This window comes from Halichondria panicea, chromosome 6 (genome assembly GCF_963675165.1).
Source record: "Halichondria panicea chromosome 6, odHalPani1.1, whole genome shotgun sequence".
Classification (NCBI taxonomy): Eukaryota; Metazoa; Porifera; class Demospongiae; order Suberitida; family Halichondriidae; genus Halichondria; species Halichondria panicea.
In genome coordinates this window covers 5,239,701-5,253,147 of record NC_087382.1, presented here as the reverse complement: position 1 = coordinate 5,253,147, position 13,447 = coordinate 5,239,701, and the positions used below count along the sequence as shown (strand labels likewise).

The 13,447-nt window shown below is 41.7% G+C and overlaps 1 protein-coding gene and 1 long non-coding RNA gene across 2 annotated transcripts; one reads left to right on the top strand and one right to left on the bottom strand.

Annotated features, from left to right (window-relative positions):
* Positions 1-1,431: 1,431 nt before the first annotated feature.
* On the bottom strand, positions 1,432-3,379 carry LOC135337776 (uncharacterized). The gene is made up of 2 exons (XR_010395319.1): positions 2,953-3,379; positions 1,432-2,889 (listed from the first exon to the last, which is right to left on the bottom strand). It is a non-coding gene; the product is annotated as an uncharacterized LOC135337776 (long non-coding RNA).
* Positions 3,380-3,390: 11 nt separating this feature from the next.
* On the top strand, positions 3,391-10,136 carry LOC135337773 (disco-interacting protein 2 homolog C-like). Its single transcript, XM_064533759.1, is given in 15 exon segments — positions 3,391-3,498; positions 4,630-5,178; positions 5,181-5,303; positions 5,612-5,793; positions 5,994-6,283; positions 6,602-6,779; positions 7,131-7,261; positions 7,472-7,563; positions 7,691-7,767; positions 7,878-8,049; positions 8,345-8,463; positions 8,680-8,754; positions 8,959-9,142; positions 9,368-9,491; positions 9,704-10,136. Coding segments are annotated over 14 exon segments (2,187 nt in total). The 5' UTR covers positions 3,391-3,498; positions 4,630-4,991; the 3' UTR covers positions 9,957-10,136.
* Positions 10,137-13,447: the final 3,311 nt, after the last annotated feature.

Genomic DNA, 13,447 nt, shown 5'->3' with positions numbered 1-13,447 from the left:
TTTAATATAATTATTGTGTATACTTTGAAAGCATATGAACGGAGGGGGGAGAGGAGATTTTCTTATAAGTGCATACTCAGGTAGGTTAGGGCAGATTTTACTCAAAACAGCATTAAAATTGAGATGGAGTGTACTGTAAACAACCCATTTGTATTCAATAGTTGCCTTTTTCACCCAAAATACATTGTGGACATAAACCATTAATTCTTACCGTGGTTACACTCTTGATGCATTCTGAAACCTGAACCTCTCACTATTAGCTTGTACTTTTCCCTCACATGTTTTAATCCGTATCTAACTTTATCGCTGAGCAAGAGTACATTTACTTAGAATGGCAGGCTACAATTGTGTCTGCATGCTAGACAAACCAATACAGCGTAGCAGATCGGTTCCATGCGGGTGGGAAACGTTTGTAATGATTGTCATTAACCTTTTACCTACTATTGACTCATACTGTATGCCCTGCACTGCACTGCATGCATGCGTGCACTGCATCAGAAATGTTATGAAGAGCGCACCAAGTTGCTAAAATTGATACCGTGTAAGCGAGGTTTGCCTTTGTTAAGGTTCCAGCATCCCCGAGACGTCAGGGTGTATGGTACAGTTTGGTACCAACGTCATCATGTCCTGACACAGGTGTCGTCCTGCAGTTCCAAGAGTAGTTTCAGGTCACTGAAAACATCAAGAATCACCTGTTTATTCCGGCAATTATGTGAAAAAGGGGAGGGGTTTCACTGGGGTACTGGGTGTGAGTTATCAATGAGGAAAAAAAGGGCTCGGCAAAGTTGAGATCAGTGTTGCAGAAATCTGCACATGCATGAATCGGGCGAGGTAGCAAAATTGTTACGAGAATTTTATTCGTAGTACTTATTATTTTGCGGAATGGTCTAAGAAACTAACTGAGTAGTATCCACCTCAAACATTGCAGCCACGTCACATGCATGGCTATAGGTACACATCAAGCGAGAACACTTGTGTTCTCGCTGCACTGCAACTCAGAACACGTCGTGAGAAGCTCCCAACGTGTTGGGCCACAGCTAGTACTGTGAGCCTCTTACAAACAACATTTTCCATACTCCATACTGATAGGATTAGTCACTGACCCTCTTGGCCATACTATTTATATGATCTAGATCTACATTTCTTTGTTCTAGATCTACACTTATTCACTTCTACACCAACATTTGCTGTAGTCTCGCACAGCCAGCCCCGGATGTTTTCTATTTGAACGCTAGGTAGAAAACATTTTTTAATCGGGGCTGGTGCGAGACTACATTTGCTGAGCTGAGCTCATAGAGCCAAAGCAGAGGAGGTCCGACAACAGTGCGCCTGAGCTTTCTGAAGCAACGCTCTTTAGTAAAAAAAAAAGATCATTATGCTGATTCAGCAAAAGCAGTGCAGTGCATGCAAGCATTTGGAAGAAAACATCAGTTTTGGAAATATGCCTCTGAATTTCTTTTTGTAAACATGGAAACAGTACGCACAGGTAAACTGCTACTAGATGTTAGTATCATAAAAATAATGGTGAATTTTCTATCTCATCTACTGTAGCTAGCTGATGCCTGTCGAAACACTGTTCAGAGGGAGCTGCAAAACCGTTTCTCCTCTCCTGACAATGCCAAGGCTGAATACAATTTGACCAATAAAACAAACTCTTCTTGCCCAATGATGAACAATTGTGTTTTATCAGGCACTGGTCAGACAATATCAGAGCTCTGTCGAGAAGAACAGATCGGTGTGGTGACTAAGCTGTTCCAGAAATATGCTCTTCTTTATTATGAAAGAGTTTATCCTTCCGATTATCTAATTCTCTCTCTTGAGGCTATGGTGCAATTGGATCGTGGTGGTGGAACCAATGTGATGTACAACTTGGCGAAAGCAATAGGCACGAAGAGACCTATAACAGTATGAGAAACGGAATGACCCCGATCTGCCGTATTTTTATTATACCTCCAACCACGACCGCTTCTATGAGGGTGACAGACCTGATTTTGACATTCCATCCACACAATCACCTAGAAAAATGCCTAGAGTCCCGAGAGCTGAATCGATGGCCACTTCTACGTTTTCAAGTGGGAAGTCCTCCCTTCCATCACACAAAACAGCAATTTTTCACAATCCACCAGAAGAGCTGCCGCCACCACCTAATATTCCCAATTACATCTCCGAACACTCGTATGTCTAACTTTCGAGGACGTATTATTGCTATTATGTATTCTTTACCTTGTATTCATACGTCATTTGCATGCGTTAATTATCCAATGTCATACGTTCAAAATTAACAACTGTGACAGATGATGACCATACAATTATTGCAAGTTGCAGTTCAAGTAAAGGTGCTACAACATCTTTTAACCTTTATCGACCATTCTCCTCTCCGAGTGACTCCAATACAAGCATAATAGCCAGGCTGTTTCTTCCAAAGCTTGAACTTTACCCACACGAACTCGACTACTAATATGTCCCCTTGTTTGATAGCTGTGTGTACTTCCTCACAAATTTCAGAAACAACATAACCAATTGTCCGCCAAACCCCATTATGAAGGCACTGAAAAGAAATTGCCTCAGGATCAACAATATTCTCTGGCTCAGGTTTCATCTTCACTGGAACAATGTCACCACTTTTAATTATATCCTTAACTTCATGGAGAATGTTCTGATACTCCGTATCACGAGTGACACCTATGCATTTAAATGGAACATAGCTCTCTTAAGTGTCTTCTTCTTGGGATGCAAACTCTTCACTAGATATTCTGTCACACACACTACTATCAGTATCATCGTCACAGTTTCCATCATTAAGTAGCCAATCTCATACGATTAGAAAACCAAGCTTGTCAAAAGCCTTTAGGTGTCGTATACATACACAACTTTACAAAACTCTTCAACCTGTAAGAGAAGTACATAGTATTTGAGTATGCGCCAGTACAACAAAATTGGGAAGCAACTTACATCAACAAAACAATGGTCTTTAATAGTGATAGCAAAAGGGGTGGTAGACGGTCTAGAAGGGTCTGGAAAGCTCTGGTCTGATCTCAAGAATCCATCATACACACGTACAGATCCATCTAAATGTTCAAACTGAAATGTTCCTTGCCTCAGTGCAGTTCAACTTCAATTACTGAAAAGCTTGGAATTCTGTATGTGAATTGTACACCTATGTTCAGCACAGAGACGTTTACCTCATTATTAATGGCAATGTCAACTGAAGTGTCTGGTATAGAACTTGTAGCGCACATTGCATTTTATTCAGCAGCCTGCCAAAATTAACTTTGTGTGACATTTATCTTCTTTAGCTTTTTGCTGAATCGGCATAATGATCCTTTTTTTACTAAAGAGCGTTGCTTCAGAAAGCTCAGGCGCACTGTTGTCGGACCTCCTCTGGAGCCAAAGAGGGGAACCTTCTGACCACTAGCCCCGCCCCCCTAAGAATCTACTTTCAGTTGAGACACTATGGTTGAGACAATGGCGACTAAAGAAGGGTTCTCTGTTAATAAGGTGAGCTGATTAATAATTATATCAGAATAGACTATGTTCATGTCATAATTTTGATACTGCATGCACTGGTTCGATCATGATTGGTCAGTGTGGATGTGGATCTACCGATCTATAGTCACTCGTACCATAGATAGAACTGTCAGTACTATATGCTCGTAGTCATGACCTACCTGTGTACGTGTATAGAGAATCAATTACTGTCCTTTCATGGATCAGATAAGCAGCAATAGAAGATATTAACATTGTGTTCTCTCTTCTGAACAGTCGAACCGCAATGGTTCCAGCGCATGCTCCTACGTGAAGTTTTATGAATATATAATGAGCTATTCACAATTGCTTGCGCAAAAGTAGCATTTTTTTATAACTCTCTTCCCTTTGCAGTTTGTTTCCTGCTTCCTGCACCAATCTATTACACATGGCAGGAACTAAATATAGCCACAAAGCCGCCATGTGGCTTTGCTTAGAAACTTCAACACAAACATATTTAGACAAATTTACATGCCACAGCAAACTGAACTGACAAATTGTTGCAAAGGTATGAGATGAATTTGAACATGTTCAGTGCTATCTTATAGGATTGATGAACATCTGTATGTAATTGTTTTTCGTGTCGATCCATTGAGAGTCTAGAAATGCATCGTTGAAAATGCTGTATAAAAAACCACAAAATAGTACTAGTCGGAGAGATGTGAGCACACAATAAGCCACATTTGTGTATTACATCTAACAGACGTCCTCCTCAATACATTCCAAGCATCGTCCAAATCAGTCGTACTTGTATTCTGTGTGGTACGAAAAATACGCTATTATTACAGGTCAAATAATTTTTTTTTATCAGGAATTGCCTGAACAGACCACTGTATATGCTTACCCCACTGTAGAGAAGCTCAGCTAACCTACCCAGCTTATTTAGTATACCTAGCAAGTGGAATAAACCTGTAATATTACTCATAAATTATTTCTGAACATCCAACATTAACGAGCAACATTAACGAGCAACAGGTTAATTAATCTCACCGTTATTTGCCACGTAATAGCGAGTTTTTAAGCATTTCTAAACGTTAGCAGCAGTGGGATACAGCCATTATTACTGTGGCTGTGGACCAGGGTGTACTTCTGGTCCATTTGCAGAGAGATTGCTGAAACGAAAGAGCCAGAAATTGAATTGAACTCGGACAGCGAAGACCAGTGACAGTGACAAGGAGAATATAGAGACAAAAGTCATGACTGGCCTGGAGTAAAAGACGAATTGATAGATATGCAAACATGACTGAACATTTAACCATAGATAATGTTTTAACTATGCTCTTTGTATTGTTTACATACTGCCCTTTGCAGCTCACTAGGAAGTTTAGGGCAAATACTATAATAGTAAATTGCAAAAAACCACTTGGACAAATATTTTGCAAAAATTAATGCTGATTCAGCAACAATTATGCACAGTCAGCAATAATTAAAGGGATTAGCCTCGATTCCAGGCCGCACTGAAGATTATGTGCATAATTATTGCTGAATCAGCATTATTTTTTGAGAGAGTGGTGGAACAGAAGCCCAACTGTACCGATGAAGAAGCGTCCACCTGGATGAACAGTGTTGTCCCAGCCGTTGAGAGTATCCACGGCGTCAACTTGTACGGCATTGTATTGGTTGGTAATGGACAACTGCCTCGTGGGCCGGAGGGTTGGTACAAGTCCACGAGGCAAGACAGAGGTTTATAGAGCTAGAGGGCTCACTGCATCTGGTCAACTTGTTGATGTGTCCCTACCAGTGTGTCACCAACCTCCCAGTACCCAAGCCTCACTCATGTGAGTAGGTTTTACAATACTTGGCTGTAAAGAATATTGGTTGTGTGTATGTACATGCATGCATTGAGGCTTTTAGGTCTGTGTCCTTATGCATCATGTACATGTACAGTTGAAGCTGCCTATACTACAGGTTTTAGCTGATCTTTACGAATGCATATTCATGTACTCAGTACTATACATGTTTTTAATTGGAATTTGAGATGTGTAGAATGTTATGCTTCGTTTTGCTTTAACAAATGTTCTGCGAGCATCTCAGATTAGCGCACTAGATGAAGCACTCGTATGACCACACCCCCTTGTACATGTAGCTGTGACCGGAGCCGCCCAGTTGATAGGAGATCTGGTGACGGGTCGAGTGGCTGACATAACCGGCCAGGCGTTCAACCTCCCTTATGACGATGGTGACGGAGCTGGCAAGTTCCAGAATCTTGGGGAGGTCCTCCGCTGGAGGGCACAGACTCAGCCAGACAACAGTCTACTAGACAATAGGGTGAGAAGTGCATGTAGTATTACAACATAATTTCGATATTAACTTCTGCACAGCCCCAAATCTCCCATGATCAATACTAGTACAGTACTTATACTACAATTTCTACTGCTGTTCTACGTTGTTTATACATCTTACGTAGCAGTCTGTTTTAATGGCATTGTATAGTCTTTGTTTTAATCGTCCTCCTTGTTTCTTTTCAGGGCCACTCTTTGCGAGCCATGAACTGCATCAATCTCCACAAGCGTGCTGAACGTATCGGTGCCTTCATCTTGGACAAGCTTCGGCTCAACTCTAGTGACCACATTGCCCTCCTCTACCCACCTGGTATTGAGCTCATCGCAGCGTTCTATGGCTGCCTGTACGTGGGGATGGTCCCTGTCATTATCCGACCCCCCCTCATGACCAACCTCCCTGGTAGTCTGCCCACCATTAAGCTGACTCTGCAGATCAGTAACTCTCGAGCCATACTCTCGTCCAACATTGTCCTCAAGTGAGTCTGCATGTCTTACAAGCTTGTGTTCATGCACTATAGTGAACGGTAAGCTTTTGTAAACTGATATAACTCGATCATGCTTCCACGTACATGTAGTAAAGTTTTTAGCTATAGTTAATTGTCTAACCGTATAGCTCTAGCCTTCCCTTAAATACAACAGTTATACTGGACTGGTCCCATAAATTAAGTTTAGTGAAAGACATTCCTCAGGACTTACAGAGTCTTATGCTACATTTTCTTTTGCAGTATAGAGTATGAAAGTAATGTTAAGCTACAAACTAATTTACTTATTTGTGTTTTGTGTATATACTACAGAATCCTCAAGTCGAAGGAGGCTGCTCCGATGCTTGACTTTAAGACCATCCCTCCCCTGATGGTCACTGATGACCTACCCAAGAAGAAGATAGAGAAGTACTACAAACCACCCACCGCAGAACTGATAGCCTACCTTGATTTCAGTGTCTCCACCACTGGAGTCCTGTCAGGGGTCAAGGTACGCTAATTATTGTACACGTGTACGTGCATGCATGTATCACTACTACGTATGTATACGTGCCGACTATCCGTAAATGCTGGACATTTACTTGTTGATCTGTTGGTTGTACATGTATGTAGCTACATGCATCATTAGCAGTAGTCTATTTGCGGTCGAATTGCTGATGTACATTGTTTTACCTTCTGTGTATATATACATAAAGTACAGCTTGGGAAAAGTATTGATGTGCGCTCAAGCTAAATTTGTTGTACAATACAGACTGTATGTACACGTACATGCACACGTGTATGTGTTACTAACATTGAATATACACACTACATGCTGTTACCTTGAGTGCTGCTATGACAGGTATCCCATGCTGCGATCATGGGCATGTGTCGGGCCCACAAGCACATCTGTGAGCTGTACCCCTCAAGAGAGGTGACCCTGTGTCTGGACCCTTACTCTGGCCTGGGGCTACTGCTCTGGGCTATGTCTGGGTGAGCTACAAGTACCTAATCTTGCACCTGTTGCAGTACACGTACTTCTCAGATACCGCGGAGTTATTTATGAACTGAGCATGTATAGTCTGTGTTACATGTACATGCATTACACCATTTATGCAACGAATTATTTTTAAAGCCTAATGGTATGGCTAAAAATTTGGTAGATCATGTTACATTTTACTCTCGGATCATTTTCCCCTTCAGAGTGTATGCTGGTCACCACACTTTCTTGATCAGCCCGTACGACCTCGAGCTGAACCCTATCCTCTGGTTGTCCGTGGTCAGCAACAACAAAGGTGAGAGAGTTATGATGACCTCTGCTGACTAAGCACAGCACACTGCTTTGTGTGATGATAATCATATTGTATGCTCTATACATGTATTGCTTTTATTTGTACCCTGTGCGCACACACGTACACACAGTTCGAGACACATACGTTTCCTATGCCACCATTGACATCTGCTGTAGAGAGTTGGGCAGCAGCACAGAGTCATTAAAGGTAGAAAGAGTTCATGTTAACTGCATGCATGCAGTATGCTAGAGATATTCATGACGTGGTTGTACAGAATTAACACGTTGACTCTTCTCTCTCTCTCTCTCTCTCTCCAGACTCGGGGCATTGACCTGTCGGTGGTTCGTACGTGTGTGGTGGTGAGTGAGGAGCGACCCAGGACCTCCCTCCTCTCGTCCTTTGCTGCCTTGTTTAGCCCCCTCGGACTAGCGTCACATACAGTCAGTGCTTCGTTTGGCTGTCGAGTCAACTCTGTCATCTGTCTACAAGGTGGGGTCACGTATGTGTGTATGTGTAATTATAGTGACTTTTATGTTGGTGGAGCTGCGGTGGCAATTCTGTGTGTAATTATCTGCTGTTTGCAGGTCTCTACTTACTATTGCTATATTTAAAGCAACTAGCTTTGATTCATTATCATATATAACAGGGATAGCAATATCAATCAGCATTAGTACTCATATTTCATTGCAGTCAGACTGAGTCTTGCTATTATGGTATACATGTAGGTACATGTACGTTCACAACTATTTTTCAGATTATACGATGCGCTCCCCCCACCCTGTAGGTCCCCAGCACCCCGAGCCGTCCAGTGTGTATGTGGACCAGCGTGCTCTGAGAGTGGATAGGGTGACTGTGCTAGAGAGGGGGGCTCCTCACAGTGTCTGTTTAATGGAGTGTGGGAAGGTCAGTCATCACGCACACACACACACACACACACACACACACACACACACGTAGACATACACATTTACATGCATCATCATGTACATGTACCTTTAATAGAAAAGGTCAATAATACATGTACATGTATATCCCCGTAAACACATGTGCATGTACACGTACAATATTAGATTTGCGTTGTATAAATATCACGAAATAATTATGCTGACTGATCCCCAGATTCTCCCTGATGTGAAGTTGACCATTGTCCACCCAGATACAAAAATTCCTTGTGCCCACACGGACCTGGGAGAGGTGGGTGTTCTTTATGTGGGTGTGATCGAATGGAGTAGCAGATTTCTATAGGCAGTTAGAAGTGTACATACATGTATAATTATGACAGTGTGTTAATTATTGTACTTACTTGTACATGTACTCTGTGTGATGAAAGTACAACCATGTATATGCCCTACATGTACGGCTATATACGAGTTGCAGTACATGTATAATCAATTATAGATTTGGGTGAGCAGTCCTCACAATGGCAGTGGTTATTACGGGCTCAAGGATGAGATCAATGATGCCTTGTCTCGGGAGCACTTCAAGACAGTAGTGCAGGGTGGAGGGGACACCAGTGTCCACTACGCCCGTACTGGCTACCTCGGCTTTATGATGAAGTCAGAGAAGACTGACAGGCAGGGAGGTGAGATTCTCCGCAAATTATCAGCTGTCAAGCTCACATACAAATAGATTGCATGTGTTAATAGAGCATAGACCTCTGCCATTGGATTGCTACTTTTCATAGCTTTTGGTACTATAGAAATCAAATAGGCAATCGGTTGAGTGTACAGTGTGGCTACGTCCCTAGCTGTATATCTGTGCTATATGCACAGTATACTATTGTATCACTACACCCTCCTCCCTTCAGCTAACTACGACAGTGTGTATGTGGTGGGGGCGTTGGATGAGGCTCTGAACATTAGAGGGTTCCGATACCACCCTGCTGATATTGAAGCTTCTGTGGTCCGCAGTCACAAGAATGTTGTTGGAAGGTGAGCTAACTCCTATACAAGTAGTACATGTATGTGGCCACGCATAAACAAAACGTACAGTACATATGTAGTTATGAATGTGTGCTAAAATAATTATGTCAACAAAAATTAAAAAGAAGTACTTCATAACATGACTGTACTAAGACATGCATGCCCATACACTCACATACACTCACATACACCCCCTCACTTATACACCCACTCGCATACAGTGCTGTATTCTCGTCCAATCGCCTGCTGGTGGTGGTGGCTGAGCTGTCGGGAGAGGAGAGAGAAGCACTGGACATTGTGCCTGTCATCACCACGGCACTATTGGAAGAGCAACAGCTGGTCACTGGCATCGTGGTAGTCGTGGACCCCGGAACCATCCCCATCAACTCCAGAGGAGAGAAGCAACGCATTCACCTCAGAGACTCTTTCCTTGCTGACGAAGTCGACCCCATTTATGTAGCCTACAATTTGTAACCAAAACTCGTCTGTTAATTGTAGTTACAGGCACTTTATGTTTCATCCACCACAATATATTTTCTTTATGTGTGCAGCTCAGTAGTTTGTATTTAGAGTATCGCCTACACTGTTGTACATGCTCACAATAGTTGTATGCACTGTCTGCTTTACTGCTTTATTATTGTGTATACTTTGAAACATGTGAACAGAGGGGGGGGGGTTTCTTATAAGTGTATCAAATGAAATGGTGTGATTATAATGTATATAAATTATACTTATGTACACACGCTATAAATAAAGTATTTGCATGCACATAATTTATGGACCTGCATGGAGTTATTTACTTTGATTGTATGACAAGATAATTATCATAATTACCCCGTGCATGCGCAGCAGGCCTATATAGGGTAGAGTGATTGTCCGTTTGTGTGTGGACACAAAAATGAGCTGTTTGAGTGAACGTTTCAAGGACTGCTATATAATGAGACAGTATAGTTGAAGCTATAGCTATATAGACTTAAGCTTGTATAGGCGATCTTCGAAGGCGATAAAATAAATTAATATATAGTCGTTGCTTTATAGATTCACGATCATATTCCTCATAATTGTCATTACGGTACCATTTTCCGCTGCTCAATTCACGAGGTGAATCAGTGCTCCATGAGCATCGATCTTTTTTCAAGCGAATTACATGTAGCACACAATAACAAACTATAGCTAGCTATATATATACACTGGCACAATTAACTGTTTGCAGCAAGCAAGTTCAATGCACGCAGTAGAGGAAAAACAAATCGAGGGCAAAGCAATTTTTCAAGTGTGTTCAGTCTGCACAAAGTAAAAAGTCAATGAATTCTTGTTTGCATTCGTAATTCAACAAAAGGATTCAGACAAGCACTCATTGACCTTTGACTATGTGCAGACTGAGCGGCTTCATGCACTGACTTGAAAAATTGCTGGCAGTCTTTGTCTTACGTGTGTTGCGTCTTTCCTACCACGCGCGTATGGATTGCTGAATGAGGAGGCTCACAAAACACGTTCTGAGCTGCTCACGACGTGTCCTGAACTGAGTCATGCGATGGGTTCCCAATCAAATCCACACACCGCGTAGTAAGAACAAAATCACATGAGCAAAACAATGGCGGATACTGATTCTCGATCAATCTGATTTTTCGATTCTGTATATACTGAGTACGATGGGGTTGAGCAGGTACTTATGCTAGAATGGCATGCAGCTCTCTGTCTGAATGCCAGTATGAAAAGGAGAAAATTAACAACAGCAAATTCAGAGTTGCATTCTAAAACCTAAACTTCTCACTATTACAATGTCATGCATTCTTTGCTTTTCACCTCACATGTTGTAATCCATCTCTTACTTTAATGCTGAGTATGGTGGTGCTGAGCAGGAGTGCATGTACCTAGAATGGCAGGCTACAAATAAATTCTTATTCTGTCTTTTACAGCATATATAGCAGAATCAGTTCCATGCGGGTGGGACACGTTTGTCATGATTGTCATTGCCCCTTTACCTGCTATTGACTAAATAATTATGGAGTTGCCAAGTTGCTAAAATTGATGCCATGTAACCGGGGTTCACCATTATGTGAAAAGGGGAGGGATTTCACTGCCATGCATGATGGGGTATTGGATTGGGTCACCAATGGGGAAAAAAGGCCAAAGTTGAGGTCAGTGTTGCAGAAATCTGCACGTGAATCGGGCAAGGTAGCGAAATTGCTATAAGAATCATTCATTATAAATTTTTTGCAAATGAATAATTTATTATAATTATCTATATATAGTTATCACACCATTGTGCGCATGCGTAGTATAATAGTATAGCAATAATGCGGTGGACCAGAAACTTGAGTATCAGCTGGAATGGTCTAAGAGTATCTAGTATCCACCTCAAACATTGCAGCCACGTCACATGCATGGCTATATAGGTACACATCAAGTGTTCTCGCTGCGTGTAGTGAGAACACATCGCGAGGTTGCAGTTCAGAGCACGTCGTGAGAAGTTCCCAGCGTGTTGGCCAACACGTATTGTGAGCCTCTTACAAAAAAAATTTTTCATTCTCCATACTGATAGGATGAGTCACTGACCCTCTTGGCCATACCATTTATATGATCTTGTTCTGTCTACACTTTCTATCTATGTTCTTATTCACTCAAACACCCACCTTTGCTGAGCTGAGCTCAAGAGCCAAAGAGCTAGAGGGGGAACCTTCTGACCACCAGCCCCGCCCCCTAAGAATCTAGAAGAACAATAAACTATTTTCAGTCAAGACAATGGCGACTGAAGCAATGGAAGAAGGGTACTCTAACTCCGAGGATGAGGTGAGCTGATTAATATTTATTATCAGAATAGACTATTCAGAAGGTCATTATGATACTGTGATATGTTCATGTCATTATGATACTGCATGTACTATAGGTTTGACATGATTGGTCAGTGTAGATACGTTTGATAGATCTATAGTCACTCGTACCATAGATAGAACTGTCAGTAATCTATGCTCGTAGTCATGGCCTACCTGTGTAACGTGTTTAGAGAATCAATTACTGTCCTTTCATGGATCAGAGTTCGTTCATGTATTCTATTCTCTTTCCTCACATGTGATGTGCCACTGACTGAATAGTCGAAGCGTCAGCAGCTTTGGGTAAGTCGTATATTAGCAGCAATAGAAGATCAGTGTGTTCTTACGTCTAAAGTTGAGGTGTTGTACTTTTTGTAGATATAATTATTTCGAGGGTATATAAACTTTTGCGGAAATAAAGAAGTTTCGCGGAACAGCAGCCTTTGCAGTATGCATGCTTAATCAGCGAAAACCGCAATTATATACCCTCGAAATATACGCACTATACACGGTTCGTCGGGTAACTGAGTTGTAAGCAGCAATAGAAGATATTAACATTGTGTTCTCTCGTCCAAAGTTGAGGTGTACTTATTTGTAGTATCTATAACTGCGTAAAAATCTCAGAAACTATTAAAGAGTGCAACCTCCGAATGAAGGACAGTTTGGGAGCAGAGCATTTGTCCTCTTTTCAGAGGTTTTCTTTAGGGACGGATACAGGACAGGGCTGCTGTAGCCTAGCTAGACGGACTATAGCTTGTTCCTGGACTTTACTGAATTGGGTGTGGTTTAGAGCAGCAATCATGTCATGTACATGCAGTACGTATCTTCAGAATCGTGTGTATAGCATCATCTGTTCACACAAACTTTCTATTCGTGTTAGCCTTCCACTAAAGCGCTATAGCTATTTAATAGCTACAACAATCAGAGTAGATCTGCATGTATATCAGGAGTGGACAAAATTAAACCTAGAATCAACGGCAACTTTAAATTTGACCTCATCCACCCTTTTCTTAAAGCCTCGTCCCCACGCCCACTTCTTCTTCTTGTTAATGAGGCAAAATCATCTCTATGCTTCATTCTAACATTGAAGATAATCAGATTGGATTGAAGTAACAATCTAGTACTTTTGACCAAAGCAAAGCATACCTTGTA